The 20,442-nt window shown below is 58.2% G+C and overlaps 2 protein-coding genes and 1 long non-coding RNA gene across 8 annotated transcripts in view; 2 read left to right on the top strand and 1 right to left on the bottom strand.

Moving 5' to 3' along the window:
- The window catches only part of CACNB1 (calcium voltage-gated channel auxiliary subunit beta 1), a 16,560-nt gene extending 7,859 nt beyond the window's left edge, over positions 1-8,701 (bottom strand). The window contains exons 1-8 of one of the 6 annotated variants that reach the window (XM_036407927.2): positions 8,496-8,687; positions 6,239-6,242; positions 6,049-6,138; positions 2,962-3,081; positions 1,961-2,083; positions 1,274-1,410; positions 974-1,050; positions 411-565 (exon numbers count right to left, since the gene is read on the bottom strand). In XM_036407927.2, coding sequence (XP_036263820.1) covers positions 411-565; positions 974-1,050; positions 1,274-1,410; positions 1,961-2,083; positions 2,962-3,081; positions 6,049-6,138; positions 6,239-6,242; positions 8,496-8,575 — 786 coding nt within the window. In that variant the 5' untranslated portion in view covers positions 8,576-8,687. Of the gene's footprint in view, positions 1-410; positions 566-973; positions 1,051-1,273; positions 1,411-1,960; positions 2,084-2,961; positions 3,082-4,682; positions 5,231-6,048; positions 6,139-6,238; positions 6,243-8,491 lie in introns of those variants that run through there. The other 5 variants (XM_036407932.2, XM_036407929.2, XM_045570817.1 and 2 more) reach the window with 5 other exon arrangements.
- Positions 5,709-20,442, top strand: LOC123651109. Its single transcript, XR_006739598.1, has 3 exons — positions 5,709-5,721; positions 19,276-19,282; positions 20,310-20,442. It is a non-coding gene; the product is annotated as an uncharacterized LOC123651109 (long non-coding RNA).
- Positions 11,111-14,886, top strand: RPL19 (ribosomal protein L19). Its single transcript, XM_036407945.2, has 6 exons — positions 11,111-11,259; positions 11,981-12,087; positions 13,043-13,165; positions 13,775-13,895; positions 14,317-14,427; positions 14,663-14,886. Exons 1-6 carry the CDS (start codon positions 11,255-11,257, stop codon positions 14,784-14,786), a joined length of 591 nt encoding a protein of 196 aa, XP_036263838.1. The 5' UTR covers positions 11,111-11,254; the 3' UTR covers positions 14,787-14,886.

Raw genomic sequence — 20,442 nt, 5'->3', positions numbered from 1 at the left:
ACTGTCCTGCTCTGTAGCCAGTAGACCCCCATGGAGTCCGAAAAGGGCACAGAAAGGTCACCATGCCACTCCCCTTCACAGTGGGGGGGAGGGGCAAACATGGGCTAGCACAGTGGTAGTGAGGGGAAAGGTCATTACCACTCACTAGATTCTACTTCTGGTTGGGGGTGGGGGGGGGGGCAGCTTTCCAAGGGAAGGGGTGCTTTGATGTCAGGAACGACCCCTTCCGGGCAGGGTTTTGTGTGGAGACAGACTCGCCTGACCTCTGTGCCATCCCCCCTCCCACCTCCTCCGCAGGCAGCCCCGATCCCCCAAAAAAATCAGGGTGCCACCTCATCTGCACCCATCCCGGCCCCCTCACAATCTGGGCCCTGACCCCTCCCCTCTCACAAGAACCCCGAGAGGATTACCTTCTTGAAGAAGGAGATGCGCTTGCCGTGGGGTGACGGGGTGGTGACGCTGCTAACACTAGTCTTGGCGGAGCCGCCAGGCTCCCCAAGCTCGGCCTCCATGTCCTCTAACTCTAGGGGGTCTAGTTCAAACGCTAAGTTAGTCATTTCGTTACCTGGACCGGCGGGCGAGTCAGGAGAGAGGGAGGAGGGAGGCGAGGTGGGGAGGAGTGAGATGGACAGGGAGACACAGATACAGAACGCAGGGATGGGATGGGGGGAAAAAGAAAGAAGAAGAGGTGAATGGAACAGGGTTGGGAGAAATGAATGGGGGGAGGGGGAGGGGAGTCAGGCAGAGAAATGGAGCTACCAAAGAAATGGGAGAGGAGAGGCAGGAGAGGATGGGTGCTGCCTGGCCCAGCTCGTGGGGTGCCCTACTCTTCATGGAGAGGGGACCCCTGGAGGTGTGTGGAGGACTCAGGAACAGGGTACCCTCTCCTGCAGGGGAAGGAGGGAGAGGGCAGTGGGGAGACCACCCCACCCAGAAGCTCCCCTGACTCCCCGGGGGAGGAAGCAGCTCTTACCACTGGCAGGGGGTGTGGGGCGGCGGGTGCCAGTCACCACGTCTCCCAGACTGGAGCTGGAGTTGTCACCTGATTTGCTGTGTGGGTAGAGAGGCAAATGGAACTGTGAGCGAAGGGGTGGGTGTGAGGGTGGGGGGGGGGTGGATCTCGGTTCTCTCACATGCTGTCCTGCCCCCAAGATTCTCCAACCCCACTGGTGAGCCACAGGCAGCTCTGTGCCCTCAGGGCGACCCTGAGGCCAAGTCCTGGGGGAGGCGTGGCCTCTCCGGGGTTGGCAGTGCCCTGCCCCCCGCCGCACACCTGGAGCTGAGGCGGTTCTGGCGCAGCTTCTGTTCCTGCAGCAGGCGCAGGCTGTCCAGTTTGACGGGGCTGGGGATGAAGCCCACCTCACAGCCCTCCTTCACCAGCCGCCCGATCCACCAGTCGTTGTTGTATTTCTGCAAACAGCGGCGGGTGGGGTAGGGAGAGACCGAGAGGGGGATTGGAGGTGCAAGCTAGCAGCCACCTTGTGGGGGAATTTACCCTCCAAGTCGCCTACCCAGCCCCGGAGTTGGCACCCTCAGAGAGCCCCGCCCCTGGCCTCCGAGCACAGCCCCCATGCTCAGGACAACTCAGGACCAGCATCCTCTTGGGCCACGGAGCACCCTGCCCCCAGCACATCCCTGTTCTGAGTCCTCCTTCCCCATGTGTCCGTCCTGCCCTGGAAAGGCGAGGAGAGAAGCAAATGCTGGCCACCTCCGTGAGCCTGGCAAGCTGCCGCTCCAGTGACAGGCCTCATCGCCATCCTGCCCAGCCACCCAGGGACCTAGGCATCACCACCCGTTTCAACAGTGAAAGACTAGAGGCTCAGAGAGGTGGAAAGGCTTGTCTAAGATTGCACAGTGGGCTCAGCCCAGCTCTGCTTGGCCCAGAAGTCTTTTCCCAGGACGGTTCCAGATGCCCCCTCCTGGTACCCACTGCCCTCCGGACGCCAAGCGCTCTCTCCACCTCTTTGATGTGCAGGAAGTCCTTGGGCTCGAAGGTGATGGCCACTCCCTGCACAGGCACCTCGTCCCCCGGAGACGGGTTGTAGCCGACATTTGTCCGAACAGCAAATGCCACCGGCTTGGTCTAGAGGAGGCGCAGGGAGGGTGACAACCGGAGGGTTAGACCGTCACATAAAAATGTGCAACTTCTTGACTGGGGTGGCCATGATGTGGAGGGTTGTTTTATAAATGGTTCATTAAAAGGTATACCGGATGGCTTGGTAGGGTTTTTGCATATATGTTAATTTTCACAATTAAAAAAGCAAAACATAGCCCTCTCGGGTGGGGGGGGGGCACTGGGGAGTGATAAGTATTAGGGGTGGGGGAAGCCCAGAATGACACCCAAAAGGAATAATAATAATGATAATAATAATGATTAGCATTTTATATAATAAAAGCACAATATGCTAATTAGACCAGACAGCCTCTGAGTCAAACTTCCTGTGGCTGCGAGGGCTGAGCCCCTTGCACGAACTTGAGCATCGGGCCTCTAATAATAATAAGCTACTGTTTAATGTGCCAGGTACTGTGTTACACGTTTCACATGCTTTACCTCATTTATTTATCACAAAAATCCCAGGAAGTATTGTTATCTTCCTTTTACTGAATGAGGAGACTAAAGTTCAGAAAGGTCAAGTGACTTGCCTAGGATCACTGTGCAGCCGGCTAGTAAGAGCAGCCCAGGAAGTGGCTCCAGAAGGAAGTGTACATTTTTGGCACTTCTCAAGCTCCCATTCCGTGAGGAAGCAGTGTTAGACACATCATCCTGAATAAGCAGGCAGCATTACAGCCCACATTTTGTAGGGGAAAGACAGAGGCACACTGAGGCCATGGGTATACCAGCTAGGAAGTGGCTGGGCCCAGTCTTGACCCTGGGTCTTTCTAGGCTGTCTCTGAAGCCTGGGACGGGGGAAGGGAAAGGGGGGGAGAATAGGACAGCACAGCCCCTCCCTTCTTTCTCACCTTGGCTTTCTCAAGCTGGGCTAATGCCTGGCGCTCTGCCTCCTTCCTTAAGGCTTCCCGGTCCTCCTCCAGAGACACGTCAGAGTCCGATGGGCGGCTGGTATAGGACTCCGCAGAGCCCTGAAAAGACAGGACCAGCTCAGGGCCAACACCGCCTCCCCAGCTCCTGGGCCTCAGAAGGCGTGGAGATGCCACCCATCATGGATGCCTCAAGCCCCAGGCAGCCCAGCATGATGCCATGGGGCTAGGAGAAGGTGGCAGTAGAAGGGAGGAGTCAGGGACTGAGGTTTGCAGGCCACAGGAAAGATATGGCCCTAGGAAGGGTGAGAGCAGCAAGCCAGGGGGTAAGGCAGGTCCAAGGACAGCTGCTCAGGGCGGAACCTGATAGGGGCAGCGCAACAGAGGAGTGCCAGGGGACGAATCTCCCCTCCCTGCTCCTCACTCCGTCCCCTCCCCTCCCCTCAGCACCAGCGGAGACAGGCTCAGCAGAAGCCCAGGGGGTCCTTCCAGGGACGGCAGCCACCAGCGTAGGCCTGAGCTGTCCGCACTGTTGGCAGTGGGCAGCCTGCTTGGCATGATGGGACCACCCAAAACTCTGCTGTCTTGTGCTCAAGGGTGAGGGAAGACAGAATCCTACCTCCCCCGTCAGAATCAGGGGAGCCCCAGCTCTGCGGCTCTCAGAAGACAAAAAAGAAAGTCCAAGATGCCTGAGATGGTGCAGGCAGCAGAGGCCAGTGAGGAGCAGAACCTGGGGCTGCAGCTGCCAGGGTTAAGGCCGGCTCAGAAGTGGGGGGGGGGGGGCGGTGTGCCAGGACCACAGCGACCACCCCAGAGCATAGCTCCTTCCGCGGTGCAGGCACATGTGTAAGACACAAACAGTCCAGACCCGCATGTGAACGAACACGCTTCCTCATGGGTGCACTTGCATGTGCAACTTCAAGTCCATGCAGGAGGGTGTGTTCTATAGTATGTGCTGGATGTCATGACTGAGTGCAAGCAGGTACACATGAGCACATACAGGGGGCACCCTAGGGGCCAGTGTCCCTGAGTGTGTGCAGCCCCTGAGGGCAGGAGCCAGGCTGTGTGGGTTTGTGTGTCTGAGCAGCGGTGCTGTCGCTACAAGGGGTGGAAGGTGGTGTTGGGAAGACCAGGACTGCGGAGATGTGTGTGGGGGGAGGTGGGGGGGTTCTGGAGGGCAGGAAAGGGTCACTTGGGCAGAAATTTCCATGAGCTTGGTCCGGAGGGGACCTGAGAAGGAGAGAAGACACAGGCCCACCTCCCTCAGAGGGCCCTGGGCATTAGCTAGGCAGGTGTCCATCCTTTCCCAGCCAAAGCACGAAAATGGGAGGCTCCTGAGGCGACAGGTTGGAGGTGGGGGTGAGGTCACTAACGGAGGCTGGAGAAGAGACGTGAAGGAAGGAACGTGGAAACCAGCCCGACTCCCACTCTTCACCCCTCCTGGTGGGAGCCCTCAGCGCCCGGGAGACAGAGGCACAGAGAGCCGGAGACACAGACCCAGAGAGCACGACAGAGACGCACCCACTGACCGGCACACACATGCACACGCGCTCACACACATGCATGCACACAGAGACGGCAGGAATGGCAGGGGACAGGGAAACGGCGAGGAGGCAGAGAGGCAGGCTGGCGTGAAGCCCCCTTCGCCAGCTTCCCACCCCGCCCCCCGGCCGCTCCCACCCCGCCCCCCGGCCCCAGCTCACCACCACGAGGGTCCGGCTGGGTGCCTCCATATCAGCGCCCTCAGTGCCCGGCCCCGCTGGCCTAGGAGGTGCCCAAACTGCCCGTCCCCCCCGGGGGCTCAGGTTACAAGCAGAGTTGCTACATGTGCAAACTGCTGGGGTATATTTAGCTCAGAGATGTGGCAAGGACTGCCCCCCCCCCCACTCCCTGCCACCTACTGGGGGTCAGGACTAGGGAGAGGAGAGGGGAGAGGATGAGAGGGGTGATAACTGGGGTCTGACGACCTGGGTGACCAAACACTGAGGGAACCACGTCCTTTTCCTGTCCAGGGGGTTTTACACTGAGAGCCAGCATCGTTCTTCCTGGCCCGGTCCCGCAACAGGAGGGATGGAGGAGAGACTGAAGGAGGGACTTCCTGTGTGTGTACGTAAGCGATGCTGGGATGAAGGGTGCCTTCCTGGGCTCCCTGGGCCCAGTGCTGGGGAAACAGGCATCAGAAAGAAGGGCCGCACTCCCGTCTGTGTGGTACCATCTGCCTGGTACCCTCCTCCCTCTCCGGGTCCGAGAGGGGGCGAGACCTCCACAGGGCCCTTCCTCCCAAAGACCCCTGCCCTCCTGTGCCCCGCCCACTTCCTCTGCAACCTCTTCCTTTTCCTGGTCTGATCCCCAGCCCCTCTCCCTTTTTTGGGTTGAGATGCTCCGTAGTCATAGCAACCACATGCTTCTCCCTGAGCCTGAGACGGCCAGGGTTGAGACTTAGAACAGAGACGAGAACGGCATCTTCCTGACTGAGCACAGGAGACCCCGGGAAGCTGTTCAGTGGCCCAGCCTTCGGTCAGAGGGGCTGGCCTACAGTCTTCCCTAAAATCAACCCCCTCCCGCCGGTACCCCACCCCCTCCAGCACACGTCCTCTCTGCGTATTGAAGATCGGTCGCCTCTGGACACGGGGAGCCTTTCCCTGACCCACACCGAGCCAGGGCTCCAGGCACTCAAGTGTCCTGGCTCCTCGTTGCTCAGGACTCGCCTCTCCCCACCGCTGTCAGATCCCGGGGGAGGCCGTGGAAGCAGACAGCCGGCAGGGGGAGTGGGTGACAGCCTGAAGCGAGCTAGGAGGAGGCGAGCCAGGCTGTCCCTGAATGAGATGACGCAGGCAGGCCACAGGGGCTGGTGCCCGGGGCTGGGGGAGGGGCGGGCGGGGGCCGAGGGCGTGGTCACAGCTGACAGCACAGGCAGGAGAGGTCATGGGGTGTCAGCGTGATGGGTGGCTCCAGGCAGGCGACAAATGGCATGGGGGAGGGTGCCTGGAGGAAGCCTCAGGCCCGGCTTCGGTGAGCCGGGCTCCAGCAGCCAGCCCCCTCCCTGCTCCTGGCCCCCATCCCCGTTACCTGGCGCACAAAGCTGTTGGATGTCGTATCCGAGGACGTGCTCCCATCCGACCTTTTGAACCGGCCTTTCCTCTTGCTGTACTTGCCCTGCAGGAGCCGGGAAGGGACGAGAGTGGGATCAGAAAGGCCCTTTCCCAACCCTTACCCTATGGGGCCACAGCTACAGCGAAGCCTTGGAACCAGCATTCCCTGGTCTGAGCAGCCCCACCATATTCTTCCGGAGATGGTTCAGCCCGACGGGAGGGAGGGCCCAGACCACAGCCGGGGGGGGGGGGGGCAGTGCCAGAGAGCCCCAGGAAGTGCACACAGAACCCCCCAAACTGAGCCAGGGAGGCTGGGAGGGGGAGGCGGAGGAGCTGGAGGCTCCTAAGGCAGAAAGCTCATTAAGATGCTGGGCGGCTGCAGCGGCCTGAGGGGAGGGGAGGCCGCCCGCAGCGCTGGGGGGGGGGGCGGTGAAGAAACCCGGGGAGAGTCCCTCTCCCGCGCCCCCTCCGCTGGAGGGGAGCAGGGCTGAGTGTGCCCGAGGCCCCTAGAGAGACCAGGAACTGCCAAGTGCCAACAGGCCCCACTGGCTTTTCTTGGGCCCTACTCCTGTTTTCCTTTTTTGCAGAGTGGGCTGGGGAGGGGCTGCTCTCAGCTCTGGGAGACCCCAAACTAGGTTTTCGGGGAGCGGGAGAGGCGTGTGGTAAGTAAACATCTAACCCCGGCCCCCTGCCGTGGGGCATACTGGAGCTCAGCACTCCCTACCCTGGCAGGACTTCCTCTCAGGCCTCTCCTCACCACCACAGCGGGCACACCGCTCCCCGAGGGGGCGAGAGGGATCAGGCACCCTCCCACTCACCCCCAGCTGCCACCGCCAGCATCCCGTCCCCGTGGTACCCACCAGGCTGCATCAGTCTGAATGCCCCTTGGCCCTGCCCAAGAGGAGCCCAGGACACAGCCCCACAAGCCCCCGGGGGAGGCTGGCTCAGCCTCACTGCCGAGGCTCCTGGCTTGGCTGGAGGGGGCACTGCCCGAGCACGCAAGCAGCCGCACACCCTCCCCAACTCACCACGCACACGGACCCCAGGCCAGTCGGGGGAGGGGGGGTCACAATGATTGAGGGTTTAGGCCCTCCAAGCCCGTGCCCCCAGCCCGCATCCTAGAGATTCTTTACCAGAGAAGGTACTAAGCCATGACCAGACTAGGAGCTCCATCCTCCTCCTGATACTCGGGCCTAAGTACCAGGAGGAGGATGGACAGATGGGCAGGAAGGGCACCTGGGAACCCCAGAACCTTCTTTAAACCAGACACACACCCTGCCTCTGGAACCGGGATCCCGAACGACTTAAGAGGATCGCCCAGGAAGCTCGGACTCTTTCTCCCCCCACCCCCGGCCGGGAAAAGGGAGTGGCACCAGCGGACGAGGGACAGCTGGAAGAAAGGCCCGGCAGCTGCCTCGCAGGCTCCGAGGGGCCTGGGGTGGGGAAGGAAGGTATTTTTAGGCCTGACCTGGCCCCCGCCGCCGCACACACATGCAGATTAACCACGGTATCATGGCGGTTCCAGTTGCTGCACTCGGGCCACACACGGCCAGAAAAGAGTTAACGCTCTCCCTTGGGGTGTTGCCAGGTTAGAGAAGGACATGCCCCAGAGAAACCAGTCCAGACCCTGCCAGTCACTCCATGGGCACCCACCGCCCCGAGAATGCCCCTTCCTCGGAGAAAGCCGTGGGCACAGTTCGGTGGATTTTTTTTGGGGGGAAAGGGGACGGGGCAGCAGATCTCCTCCCCCAGGTAACAGCCTCTTCCCCTCCAGGACAGTGAGTTGGCATCCATCCAACTTTCCAAACTTTGGAGGCATTTTCCGGGGCTGAGGGGGGAGGGGAGGGTTGGCAGAGAAGGGAGAGCGTGGGTGTTGGGGTCGAGGAGCCGGTCCACTGTAGGGGTGTCGCTGACGTGGCCGGTGTGGGGAGCCTGGCCCCTTCCCCACTCTGAGGGCCACTGTCTGCGGCTCCCGAGGCCTTGGGGCGCCGCCCTCCCACTAGCGGCTCGGCCATCTCCCAGGCCACCCCCGCCCCACCCACCCCGCCAGCGCCCGGAGCGTGCCCGGCGTCGCCCCTCTGCCTGAGCTCGCTCTCCAGCCTCCCTCCACCCCGGGATCCCCCCTCCAACACCCCATCCTCAACCCACTGGGACCTGTACCCGAGCGGCAGCGACCCGAGGGAGCGAGGGTGACAGGCGCTCCGACCGCCGCCGCCTCCTCCGGCTCCGCAAAACCGCAGCCCCGTTCCGGGCCAAGCGCCCATCAATCACGAACCCGCAGGCACCCGGGCTCCCCTCCCCCGAGCAGGCGCCCCTCTCCCCTCCGCGCCCGGCTCTAACCCTTTCCTCCCCGGCGCCCTCCGGCCACCCTCCCGGGGTCCCCGGGGCGGCCCTGCCCCGGCCGCGCCGCCGCGCCTCACCTGCGGGCTGGGGTCGAAGACCTCCATGGGGATCTCCTGGGAGGGAGGGTACGGGCCCCGCGACATGCTGGGCTTCTGGACCATGGAGAGGGGCCTCCGCTCCGGCCGCCCGCCCGGCCCCGCCGGGCGCCCTCAGCGCGCGAGAGGCCGGAGGCACCGGATCCAGCCACCTGGCCCTGCCCGCGGCCGCCCTGCCTGCCTGCCTGCCGGCCCTCCCTCCGCCGCCTCCCCCGCCCCGGAGGCTCCGCATCTCCCCCCGCCCGCCCGCCGCTCCCGCCCCCGCCGCGGCCCCGCCCCCGAGCCCCTCCGCGGGCGCCGCGCACGGACAATGGGAGGCGGCGGGAGCGGAGCGCCCCTCCTGCCCCGGCCCGGCCCGGGGTGCAGGCGGCCCCGCTGCGGGCAGGGGTGGGGGTGGGGGGAGAGACTCGCCTGCGGGTTGGGGGCCGGGGTGGCGGTTTACCGGGGATGCCAAGCGCTAACGGAGGTGTAACGCGGCTTAGCTTGGCTGGCACCGTGCCCCCGCCCCTTCCGTCCCAAACCGCTCTTCCTAGCTGGTCTCCCCACTCCAGCTTGGGCCCCCGGGACTTCTGGGTCCCAGGGACCCGGCTTTAACTGCTTTCTCCCCTGGGGGAGCCCAGGCCCCCTGGACCCAAACAGAAAGTCCCCTCCCGCCTCTGACTCTGGGCTGGCCGGCGGGGGGCTGAGGCTGGAGTGGGGAGGGTGTCCAAAGGGAGTCCCAGCAGAGCCCAAGAAATCCAGGGACCCAGGGGGTCTTGTCTTAGCTGCTAGTACCCCCAGGCCCTTCCAAAAGGCAGGGGTTGGGGTTGGGGCTGGGGCTGGGGGAGGTCCGGGTTCTTGGGAAAAGAGAAGAAAAGGGAAGAAGAAAGGAGCTGAGAGGAGAAACCGGCTGAAATCAGATCAAATGACCATTGACCTAGGATTGCTCCCTCTTCATCCTTATTTGGGGACAAATAGCCAAGGCCTGGACCCCACTTACCACGCATTGATGTTCGGAGAGAAAAGGCCTAGGGGATTCTGGCAAGAGACCTTGGTGCCAACGTGGCCCAGGCTTTTTCTGGTCATGTGGCCCTGGACACATCACTACACCTTTTCTGTAAAATGGGGTATCTTTGTCGCCTGGGGTTGTTGGGAGGATGAGGGAAAATGAAATGAAATGACTGACTCCTGGGGCCTTTGGAGATGTTGTAAGGAGCAGTGTAGGGGTCAGTCATGACAGGAGGACCCGTTACCTCCCTAATCTACCCCTCCTGTTCCACAAAGAGGAGAGGTGAGAAGTAGAATGGAGATTTGGGCCGGCCTGCAACAGGTAGATGGCCAACCTAAGTTGTTTTTCTGATCACATCACTTTGAGAGACATTGCAGCTGAAACCCATTAGCATTGTCCTGCGAGCAGATCCAATCCCGAGCAGGATCCCCACCTGCCCATTGGGCAAAGAGAGCCTGGCATGACAGAAGGCATGGATTTTCAGTCACAAAGACCTGGACTTTCCATCTCTGTTACCTCACTTAGCTGTAACATGACTAATTGTGTTGTGAGGAAGCGGCATACATTTTGCTCCTCTTTCTCCCTTTTTGACCTGAGCCCTGATTAGCTGTGAGAAAAATTCCGCTAGCGATGCGGTAATCAGGTGGAGCCAGCACTCAAATCGAGGTTTCTTGGATTCCAGAATATTCTCCTCGGGTTTTTGCACTGGGTACGCCAGACCAGAGGGAAGAACTATGGGTTGTGTGGTCATTCGATTTTTTATTTTTTTTTTAACTTTCACAACTACGCACTCACTCAGCCAAAATACAATTTCTCTAGTGCACATGTGTCAAACACAAGGCCCGCGGGCCAAATCCGTCCCGCCAGGCCTTGCAATGTGGCCCGCACCGCGCTGTCATCACTGCACTCGGCTGCGTTTCCATCACAATGACAGTTTATGACTGTTCAGTAAACCATTCGGCCCGCGATTTAGGCTGGATTTTGGCCCCTTCTCTGATTGAGTTCGACAACCCTACTAGTGTGTTTACTAAGCTCTAAGCTCTAAAGCTGCTGTAGTGCCGTGTAAGCCAAACAAATTTCCCTCTGCCAAGGCGCTTGTCTTAAAGCTTCCCTTTGCAAGTTGCGAACATTAACTTACTTGATTTTCACATCTGGGTTACGGAAATGTTACACTGGAGAAAGCTGAGGCACTAAGATTAAGAACCACAGTGATGCAAAAACAAGATGTCTTTGGTGACCTATTCTGCACTCCAGGGGCTCCTGATCTACTGAGAAAATGAATAAGAACGTGGCTCTTGCCTGATTTCTGCCCTATTATTTCCTTCCGCTTCATTCCCTCATGTTTTCCACCCGCTAATAAAACATCTTCCCAGAGAATACACGATGCCTGCAAGGACTGGGCCACTCTAGCAAACTCGCCTACTGCGCCTGCGCGATCCAGCTGACATCCGGCTCCCACTAATCACGTGAGCCCGCACCCTTGCTGCGCGTGCCCAGTAGGAAGTCGGACTATACCATTTTGCCTTACCAAAGGGGTGTGTTTTCTATGTTTTTAAGTTTAAAACGATTCCTGATGTTACGCTTCTTACTATCTCGGGCATGTACACGCGATATAAGTAAGTTTAGGATGGCGGAAGGTGAAAGGACAAGAGGGGAACGCGGATGAAAGCGGAGCGGGGGGTGCCCTCTCCCCTTCGCAGATAATGGGAGGAGCCGGGCCGCGGTGAGTCTTTCCTTTCGCCGCTGCGGCTGCAGCCATGAGGTGAGCGCTCGCGGGGCTCCGGCCTGGGCCGATCCCGGCTGCCGGGGGGCGGCGGGGCTCGGTCCGGGGCCCCCGATGGGAGGGGGGAAGGGGAGGCAGCCTGACGCGGCGGGCCCCGGAGTTTGGGGGAGGCCGGAGCACCCTAGGCCCGGCCTGGAGGGGAGTAGGGTGGCGGGGCGTCCCGAGAAGTTTAGGCCGCGGAAGGCGGGGCGACCCACGCGGGCCGAGGGAAAGCAGCGGCGGTGACGAGGCCCGGGCCTCCGTGCTCGCGGGGCGCTCCTGGATCCCAGCCCGTCTCTGCCTCTGTGGTTAGGTCTCAGGCCTCGGGCTGCCCAGAGGGCCGAACGCTAACTCCTCCCGTAGACCGCTCATAGGAACACTCTAAGGCCAGCGGGATTGCCCTCCTGACTGTGATGAGGCGAAGGAAACAAAGCGCTAAACCAGCAAACCAGGTCTACTGGCCACGGATGCTTCACGCTAAATACTTGTTTTCAGAGCCATATCCCAGAGGAGAGAATGATACAGGAAAGATTGGGGGCTGATGGCGGGGCTGGCAAAAGTCTTAGTGGAGGGGGACGTGTTTGCCCCTAACACTGGTGTGTGCGTGCACATCCACTTCCCCGTGTTCTGTTTCACCACCTAAGAAGACAGGGGCAGGTGTGCTGGGGAATCTTGCCTTCTAGCAGAGGCTCCCAGGGCCTGACTGTGTCTGTTTTCGCAGTATGCTCAGGCTTCAGAAGAGGCTGGCCTCCAGCGTCCTCCGCTGTGGCAAAAAGAAGGTCTGGTTGGACCCCAATGAGACCAACGAAATCGCCAATGCCAACTCCCGTGAGTTCTTGGGTCTATGTTCCTTCTTCGCCCTACCCCTTACTCATTCTTCACGAGATGGAAGATGACACAGTTGTGTTGACTTTATAGTCTGCGGGGTCTTATAAAAGGAGGGATCACAGAATCAGGGAGATGCCAGAGTTTTTATTCCTGCCATTTGCCAAAAGGGCAGGATAGAAATTAATGGACAGACTGTTAGTAGAAAAAAAAAATTTTTTTTAATCAAAAAGTAAATAAAAGAGCTAGGATTTTGTCTTAGCTCTTCCTAGGAGGGAAAAAAACAAACGTAAGTTGATGGAACCGCCCAGTGTAATATTAATTACTGTTCCTAGAGTGGATACTCAGTCTTATAGCTCTGTGAAGGCATTCTGGGGTAGAAATGACTTAGGAAATAATGATGTGGGAAGACCTGGGGCCTCAGATGCAGGAGAACCTGTTGGCATATTTAAGGCAAATAGGTGTCAATCCTACAGAGAGCATCCATCATACCACAATACTTCCATGTAATATTACAGGAAAGAAACAAAATTATATGATAATTGTAAGGCAGGCTTCATTTGGGATCATTGTGATAGGTACAGGAACCACTGCAAGTGGGCTTTTACAGGCGGGGAGGGATATTGGGCTCAAATCCAAATACAGCGTGAGCAGGTAGAGTTTATAGCTAAGGGTCAGTGGATGGGAAGTTAACCAAGAGGAAGTGGGGGTAACGGGTTTTGGTTAAATGGACCTCGCAGGGTTCTTACTGAAGGTGGGCCAGGATGGTGAGGCATCACCTGGGCAATGGTGGTGGATATTTTGAGAATGCTACAAATTCCTAAAAGTGGGGGAGTTTTGAGATCACTGGGCTGGGGATGTACACCGTGTCTAGGGCCTGTCCTATTAAAACTCTGGGTTAAGACTTGTATTGAAGCGAGGCCCTATCTGACTGACCAGGTACATGATGTTTTTCCAGGGCAGCAGATTCGGAAACTGATCAAAGATGGGCTGATCATCCGGAAGCCTGTGACTGTCCACTCCCGGGCTCGATGCCGGAAAAACACCTTGGCCCGCAGGAAGGGCCGGCATATGGGCATCGGTTAGTGCATTCTTCCTCTAAGACTTAAGATGTTTTAAGTCTGGACTGAAATATATTTAGGATCTTTTTCTTCCCAGTCTGTCTAATCTTGAGCCCTTTTCTTACTGTGATAGTTGATGTGCTTTCTCTGTGCAAATCAGAAAGTTGGCACTGGTGTTGAAATTGAAAGTACAGTATTGGTAGAAAGAGGTCACATTTCTTGAGTACCTACCCTATGCCAAAGATTCTACTTGGTTCTTGAAGATGTCCAATAAATTCTAAAACCACTTTCAAAGGTCAGGAAAATTTGGGGAGATGAAGGTCACACCACCTTTAAAGCTTACCGCGCTGCCTGGGTGCTTGCCCATCATATCTGCATTCTGTGCAAAGCATGGGGGGAAGAACTGCCTTGTTTGTGCTTCCTTTAAAATTTAATAAGTGAAAGAAATAAAATACTTGGGGTCATCTGTAAAATGGGAACGTTACTTAAAATGATATAAAGCACTTGGCACATGACCTAGTTGATTGAGGGTTTTCACAAGTTGGTAGCTGTCATGACCAATCAGCTGGCTTGAATTAACTCCTTTGAGATCTAAGTGCAGAGATGGACCTAACGCATCTTCTCCGCAGGTAAGCGAAAGGGTACTGCCAATGCTCGAATGCCCGAGAAGGTAACCTGGATGAGGAGGATGAGAATTCTTCGCCGGCTACTCAGAAGATACCGGGAATCGAAGAAGATTGACCGCCACATGTAAGCACGTCTTCCTCTTGGGCCCGCTAAGACCTATTTGCTTTATTGAAGGCTTGTTCTTTGTGCAGACACGGTTCTATCCTTGGCCTTGGCGAGAGAGCTGTGTGTTGAGTAAGCTTAGGAAATTCTTCCGTTCTGTCCTGTTTTGTGTGTGTGTGTGTTTGTTTTTTTACTTGTTGATTTTAGAGGGGGCTGGAGAACAGACATCGATGTGTTCCACTTTCTTCCCATCCCACCCCCAAACATCAGGAAAGTATTGAACTGTCTGTCAGACAAGCTCTTCTGGCCAGAAAGCTTTTTGTTTTAGGGAAAGTTCATCAGCAGGAGAGGAAAGGAACCCTACACGCTGTAGGGACTCGGTGTGGAGGGGCCAACTCTGATCCCATCACTGGCTAGAACCTATGCTCGCTACATCCTGCAGGTACCACAGCCTGTACCTCAAGGTGAAGGGTAACGTGTTCAAAAACAAGCGGATTCTCATGGAACACATCCACAAGCTGAAGGCAGACAAGGCTCGCAAGAAGCTTCTGGCGTAAGTTTCTTCAGGAATTGGCCTCTGTCATGGGGCAGCTTCTCTGACTTTTGTTATAAAGTGTTCCTCTGAGACGTGGGGTAGGGACTGTAGGTTAGTTGAAGTGGGAGTTCTTGATAGCCAGGTGACTCGTTCCTCAAGCTAACTGTTCAGAGAGGGAGGTCTGGGCATGCGCTGCCATCTCCCAGCAGCCTATCTGTTCTCAAACTGACCCACCTTCTCTTCCATTGCTCAGTGACCAGGCCGAGGCCCGCAGGTCTAAGACCAAGGAAGCCCGCAAGCGCCGGGAAGAGCGGCTCCAGGCCAAGAAGGAGGAGATCATCAAGACTCTGTCCAAGGAGGAAGAGACCAAGAAATAGAGCTTGCCCTCCTACCTGTACATAGTGGCCTTGGCAGTTACGTGGTTCGGTCATTTAATAAAAGCAGCCTTCATCTACCTCTCTGCTTCTTCCAAAGTTACTGACTGCGGGCTTCACTTATTTATGTATTTATTTAGAGAGGGAGGGAGAAACATTGATTTGTTCCCCTTGTTTATGCCTTGAGTGGTTGATTCTTGTATATGCCCTCACTGGGGGCTTGAACCCAAAACCTTGGTATATCAGGACAATAACCAACTGAGCTAGCTGGCCAGGGTGGGTCTTCACTATTTAGAGGGCCGGAATGAGCACGCTGAGGACAGATACAGGCCCTTCCAGGGTCCCTGTTTCATTTCTTGACTTGTGACCTCTCCACCCATGATAGAGGGGATTTGTTCAGTGGGGTGCAGGGCCTGCTTTGCAGGGAGGGAAGGAATGGCTTCTACCCGAGCCTCCAAAATACTGTGCTTCAGTTTTTGTTTTTTGGGGGGGAGGGGCTCATACCCATCACATAGGGGATAAAGAAAGGGCTTTTCTCAGAAATTGGGAAAAGGCACATGCCACAAGTTTGTCAGCCATTGTGAGTTGCATAGTGACTTTGTAGCCCCTTTTACAAACAGGAAGTAAGTTTTATTTTACAACTATTACTGGGAGCAGTAACTGCCAGTTTTACAATAAAATGTCTGCTCTGAGAGCCCAGTACTTTGACATTCATTCTAGTCTTGGCAACATTATAAGGTAGGATTACAGACATTTGAATTCACACACAAAAAGCTAATGTAGTGTTGGGGTGGAAAAGTGGACTCAAGATGTTTGGAAGTGAAACGGCTTTGTGGATATAGAGGGGCTGAGGAAGTCAGGGTTGTCCCAAGGTCTTAATCTTTGGAGGACTCTGCAGTGATGAGAAGGAACCAGTTGTGGGGAGAAGGGCTAGAAGAGGGCGGTTTGAGGGACAGATGTCCAGGGGGTCAGTCAGCCATTAAATATAGGAATGCCAACTCAGATGAGGAAGATTAGGTTGGGAGCAAGGTTGCATAGAAGGGGCCGCCTCCTTTATATGGACACAGTGAGGACTGATATTCTAGATGTAGGTAGTTACCTCCCTGCCCTCCGCCCCTCTCCTGAGGAATTTTTGCTTCGGGAAGCAATACAAAGCCAATTGGCCTTCAGGGGATGTACTTGGCAGATGTTCTTATCTGCACTTGGGAAAGGCGGGGCTAAAGTGGTCATGGGGCCGAAGCCGGTTTGGCTCAGTGGTAGAGCATCGGTCTGTGGACTGAAAGGTCCCAGGTTCGATTCCGGTCAAGGGCATGTACATTGGTTGCGGGCACATCCCCAGTAGGGGGTGTGCAAGAGGCAGCTGGTCGATGTTTCTCATTGACGTTTCTAGCTCTCTATCTCTCTCCCTTCCTCTCTGTAAAAAATCAATAAAAGATATTTTAAAAAATAAAAAAGTGGTCATGGGGACAGCAGGCCCCTCTCCAGATCTGTCTTGACTGTCCTTGTCCAGTCTGGACCAGATGGGGGGAGTGGGTGGCCCAAGGCAGGGAAGCCCAGGTTCGATGAGAAATGTCTAGAAGACCTCACCAATTTGAGGGTTCCCTGATGCCACTGTGGCAGCCTGTATGCACTTAGTTTTTTAGCTCTTGCTACAATTCTTTGTCATCCTGAGTGGGGAAGCTGTGGCCTAGAAGGGGCAGGGCCTTGGACAAGCTCTCAGCTTGGAGTATGGGGCCCCTTCCCAGTCATGGACCAGAGGAGGAAGGCATGGGAGGCCACTCCACCTCCACTCCCCTCAGGCAGCTGAGGAGAGACCAGAAGGAGGGTACATGGCAGCCACACCTGGGCTCCTGCTTGCAGCACAGAAACCGGCTTCCACTCTGGACCAGGAGATGGCGCTGTTCTCTCACAGGTGGTGGCAGAAAACTGCCTCACAGTTTGGGTTGTGGGGAGGATTGGCCTGGAGCGAAGGGTCATGGGTTGTGGGAGCCTATCTCTTGGGAAGCTTTGGGTTTAGTTACTTCCTTTTTTCCTTTTTTATTGAATTTTTTTGGGGTGACACGTTGACAAAATTATATAGGTTTCAGGTGCACAATTCTACAACACATCATCTGTACAATGTAATTGTATGTTCACCACCCCAAGGCAAGTCTCTTTCCATCACCATTTACCCCCCCTGTACCATCCTCCACAACCCAACCCCTAGTTCCTTCCTTCTGAAGCTCCCCCCAGCCTGGAAAGTGACCTCTTTCCACCAGGGGCCTCTAACCCCCTCTCCGAGCTGTGCTTGGGAAGGCCCTTCAGCAAGCAGATCCCCTGAAGTTACCTGGATCTCTTAGGTATGGAAACTTATGAAAATATACGTCCATTCTCTCAAGCATATGCAGTTGATCCCCTTATACCATCTGCGTACCCTTTAAAGGGGTTCACTGGCCCCAGGTAAAAATTCCCTGAGCAAGTCCAGCTCCGTTTCAGGGGGGCCAGCGGCTCCCCAGAATCTCAGCGTTGCATGAACAGGAGCACCGGTCTTTGACTCCAGGCGTGGGAGGGTGTGACTCAGAGCGGGCGGAGGCGGCAGAGGTACTGCGCACAGTGGCGGCTGCAGAGCCACGAGCTGGAAAAGGGGTGTAGGGCCCTGGCCCTCTTCCCAGTGCTCTCTCTGAGGCTGAGAGGGGACCCCCAGGCCGGCTCCCTGCAAGCACTGGGAGGGCTGAGGCTGCCTGCCGTCTTCCTGGCACTCCTCAGCAGGTGTGCCAAGCACTGGGAGAGGCGGGTATGGGGAGGGAGGGGAGTGAAGAAGGCTCAAGGGACCAAAGGGAGTGGCTGGTGCTGGCAGAATGGGTGGCATTGGACAGAGGCTCCCTCTGGTATCCATCTCTCTACCCTCTCAGGCCTCTCCTGTCTTCGGCTCCTCCCAGCCTCCCCCTCTTTTTCGCATCTCTCCTAAGCCCAGATAACCTTTACCCGCACACAGTTAGACTTAGGCTGAGGTGGGAGGACAGAGGGCACGTGTGGGTCAGGCACCAGAGCCAAACGGTGGGTTGGCACCGCCAGCAGTTTCCTGGGCTTGCTCTGCCCCAGGCCTACGGTGCTGCTGGTCCAGCCACCCACTGAGTGGGCACAGAGGAAGGCAGAGGCTACGGCGAGGGCACCAGCTGTTCCCAGCCCTCAGGCTGTGAGCCTGCTGTCAGCGGCTCAGCCACCCGAAAAAGCTGTTGTGCTCAGCAGTGCGGCAAATGGGCTGGGGAGGAGGCCCGGGTCCAGGCCAGCTGCCGGCTGGTGGCAGATGGGAGTGGAGCGTGCAGGAGGGTTGGCTGAAAGGCTCTCATTGTCTCCGGTGGAGTGGGGTCTGGATCCCTGGGCCCCTGGCCCGGCTTCTGGGGGTGTCTCTGCTTCCATCTTGCTGGTTGAAGGCACCAAGAGATCCAGGGCCCCAGGGGAGAAGCGCTGACTGGCAAGAGATACGATTTCTCAGTGGCTTGACCACTATTTCGCTGGGTGACCTTGGGCATGTTACCAGTCCCTCTGGGCCTCAGTTTCCCCAGGTTCACAAAGGACCGGGGGAGCAGGATAATCCCTAGGACCTTGGGTAAGCCACTGGACACCTCAGGGCCTCCCCTTCCCCGTCTGTGAAAGGGGACGCCACCTCTTTCCTCATGGGGTCATTGAGAAGATTAAATAAAATTAAATAAAATTAAGATCCTGGCTTGGTTCCTGCAACACAGTCGGTGCCTATTGTGTGAGTTGCTTTCTAAGCCTTTGGACTGGATCTGTGACCCCTTTTTTCCTCTCCCACCATCAGGGGTCCTCCTCCCCCTTCATCCCAACCAGCCCTGCGGCCTTCCTTGGGGGAAGGGCCCAAAGACAGCTCAGGGCCCGGTCCCACCTGGCCCACCTTGCTTGGGGTGCGGGACAGGAAAACAGACCCGGGGTTGCCCACGGGGAGGAGCAGTCCTCCGCCCCCCGCCCTGCAGCACCCCGGACCCGGCACCCCCACAGCCCGCACCCCGCTGCTCCGGCCCCCCTCCGCCTATAAATAGCGGGACGCGCTCCGGTGACGCGCCGCCCGCGGGACAGGGAGGGGGGACGGGGAGGGGCCGCGCTTCTGCCGGAGCAGGTGGGCGGGGAGCTTCGTGCCCGGCGCCCGACTGAGTCATCCCGGCCCCGCCGGCTCGACTGTCCCGCCGCCAACGTGCTGCCTGGGACCCGGGAGGCTGCGGGGAGAGGCTGGTCTGGGGGTTGGGGCATTGCACCCCGCAGGCCCAGGTCCTGGGGGGCCCCGCTGGGTGGGCGGGGAGCGTCCGGACGCGGGGAGGTGTGTGCCCGCGCCCTGCGCGACCCCCCCGGTGCCGGCAACCAGCCAGTGGCCGCAGCCGCCCCCCCCCCCCGCCACTCCCCTCTAGCACCCCACAAACCTGGTCCCCCCCTTCGGTCCTTTCCACCTTCTTCTCCGCTTCGACTCCCCCCAGCCCCTGCTCTCCACACCTCCCAGACCCCGCGTCTCTGGCTGCTCCAGTGGAAGGGAGTGAAGAGGCTTGGGGACTCCTCCAGTGTCAGCCTCAACACCCCAATGCCAGCCTCAACACCCCATTGTCAGCCTCAACACCCCAATGCCAGCCTCAACATCCCAATGTCAGCCTCAACCCCCCTCCCAGAGATCAACACCCACCTTCAGGCCTCGCTCCTCTCAGCATGCCCCGCCCCGCCCCGCCCTCCCAAGCGGACACACACAGACACAGCCTGGGACCAGAAACGTTTATTGGGGTCTGGGGGCTGGGCGAGGCCCGGCAGACCGTCATGCAGCCGTATGTACAGAGGGCAAGGGCCGCCCCGGTGGTGCTGAGGGGCCTCATGGCAGCAAACAGGGCAGTGTGGCTTGAGCACCCCTCCCCGGGGGGCATGGGGTGAAGTGGGGCAGGGGCCAGTGCATAAGACAATGTGTCCCTCCCACCGCTCGGGAGGGCGTGACTGTGCCCAGGATGGGGGTGGCATCAGCTGGCACGATCAAGGACACCAGAGGAGGCTCTGAGCTGGGGGGAAGAGGGACACTGGCACCAGAGGAAAGCAACCAGCAAGGGAGTGTTTGTCTTTGTGGGTGCCCATCCCGCCCTCGGGGTGGCTTCCTGGTGGCCCAGCAACCACCCACCTTCCCAGCCACTCCCTCCCTCTTCCTCCCAGGGCGCTGGATTTGGGACAGGGGAGCAAATACAGCCAGCGAGGCACCCTCCCTGCAGTGCTCAGAGAGGGGTGAGGGGGGGCCGGGTGGGAGTCAGCCCTGAGGCTGGGGCCCCTGGCTGGTGGGTCCTGCTGCTGGGGGGCTGATAGAGTCCTGACAATGAAATGGGGGTGTTTGGACCAAGCGCAGGCCCGTGTTCAGTCGGGTTTCTGTGTTCAGGTTGCTCTTGGCTGTCCTTCCCCCCCCCCCCCCGTACCCCTCCCGTGAGCAAGGGCAGGGTGGGCTGCTCGGTGGTGACTGTGCTGCTGGAGGGGACAGTCTCGGCTGTGCCGCATCCTCCCAGCCCCCAGCCTCCCCTCCTCTGTCCGCCCAGAGTTCAAGTAGTGGGAGAGGTTCCTGCAGGACTTTCCTGAGAATTGATGGAGTGACCGAGGCAGAGAGACCGGGAGAGGGACTCCGACCCTCCCAGAGCCCCGAGCCCCC

This window comes from Pipistrellus kuhlii, unplaced genomic scaffold (assembly GCF_014108245.1).
Source record: "Pipistrellus kuhlii isolate mPipKuh1 unplaced genomic scaffold, mPipKuh1.p scaffold_m20_p_37, whole genome shotgun sequence".
Classification (NCBI taxonomy): domain Eukaryota; kingdom Metazoa; phylum Chordata; class Mammalia; order Chiroptera; family Vespertilionidae; genus Pipistrellus; species Pipistrellus kuhlii.
The sequence above is the reverse complement of the archived record's forward strand: the minus strand, read 5'-3'. Positions and strand labels throughout refer to the sequence as shown.

Excerpts from the sequence above, each read along its gene's own strand:
- RPL19 (XM_036407945.2), top strand. Across the intron at positions 12,088-13,042 it reads AATCGCCAATGCCAACTCCC|GGCAGCAGATTCGGAAACTG; the intron begins GTGAGTTCTTGG and ends ATGTTTTTCCAG. Across the intron at positions 13,166-13,774 it reads GGGCCGGCATATGGGCATCG|GTAAGCGAAAGGGTACTGCC; the intron begins GTTAGTGCATTC and ends TCTTCTCCGCAG.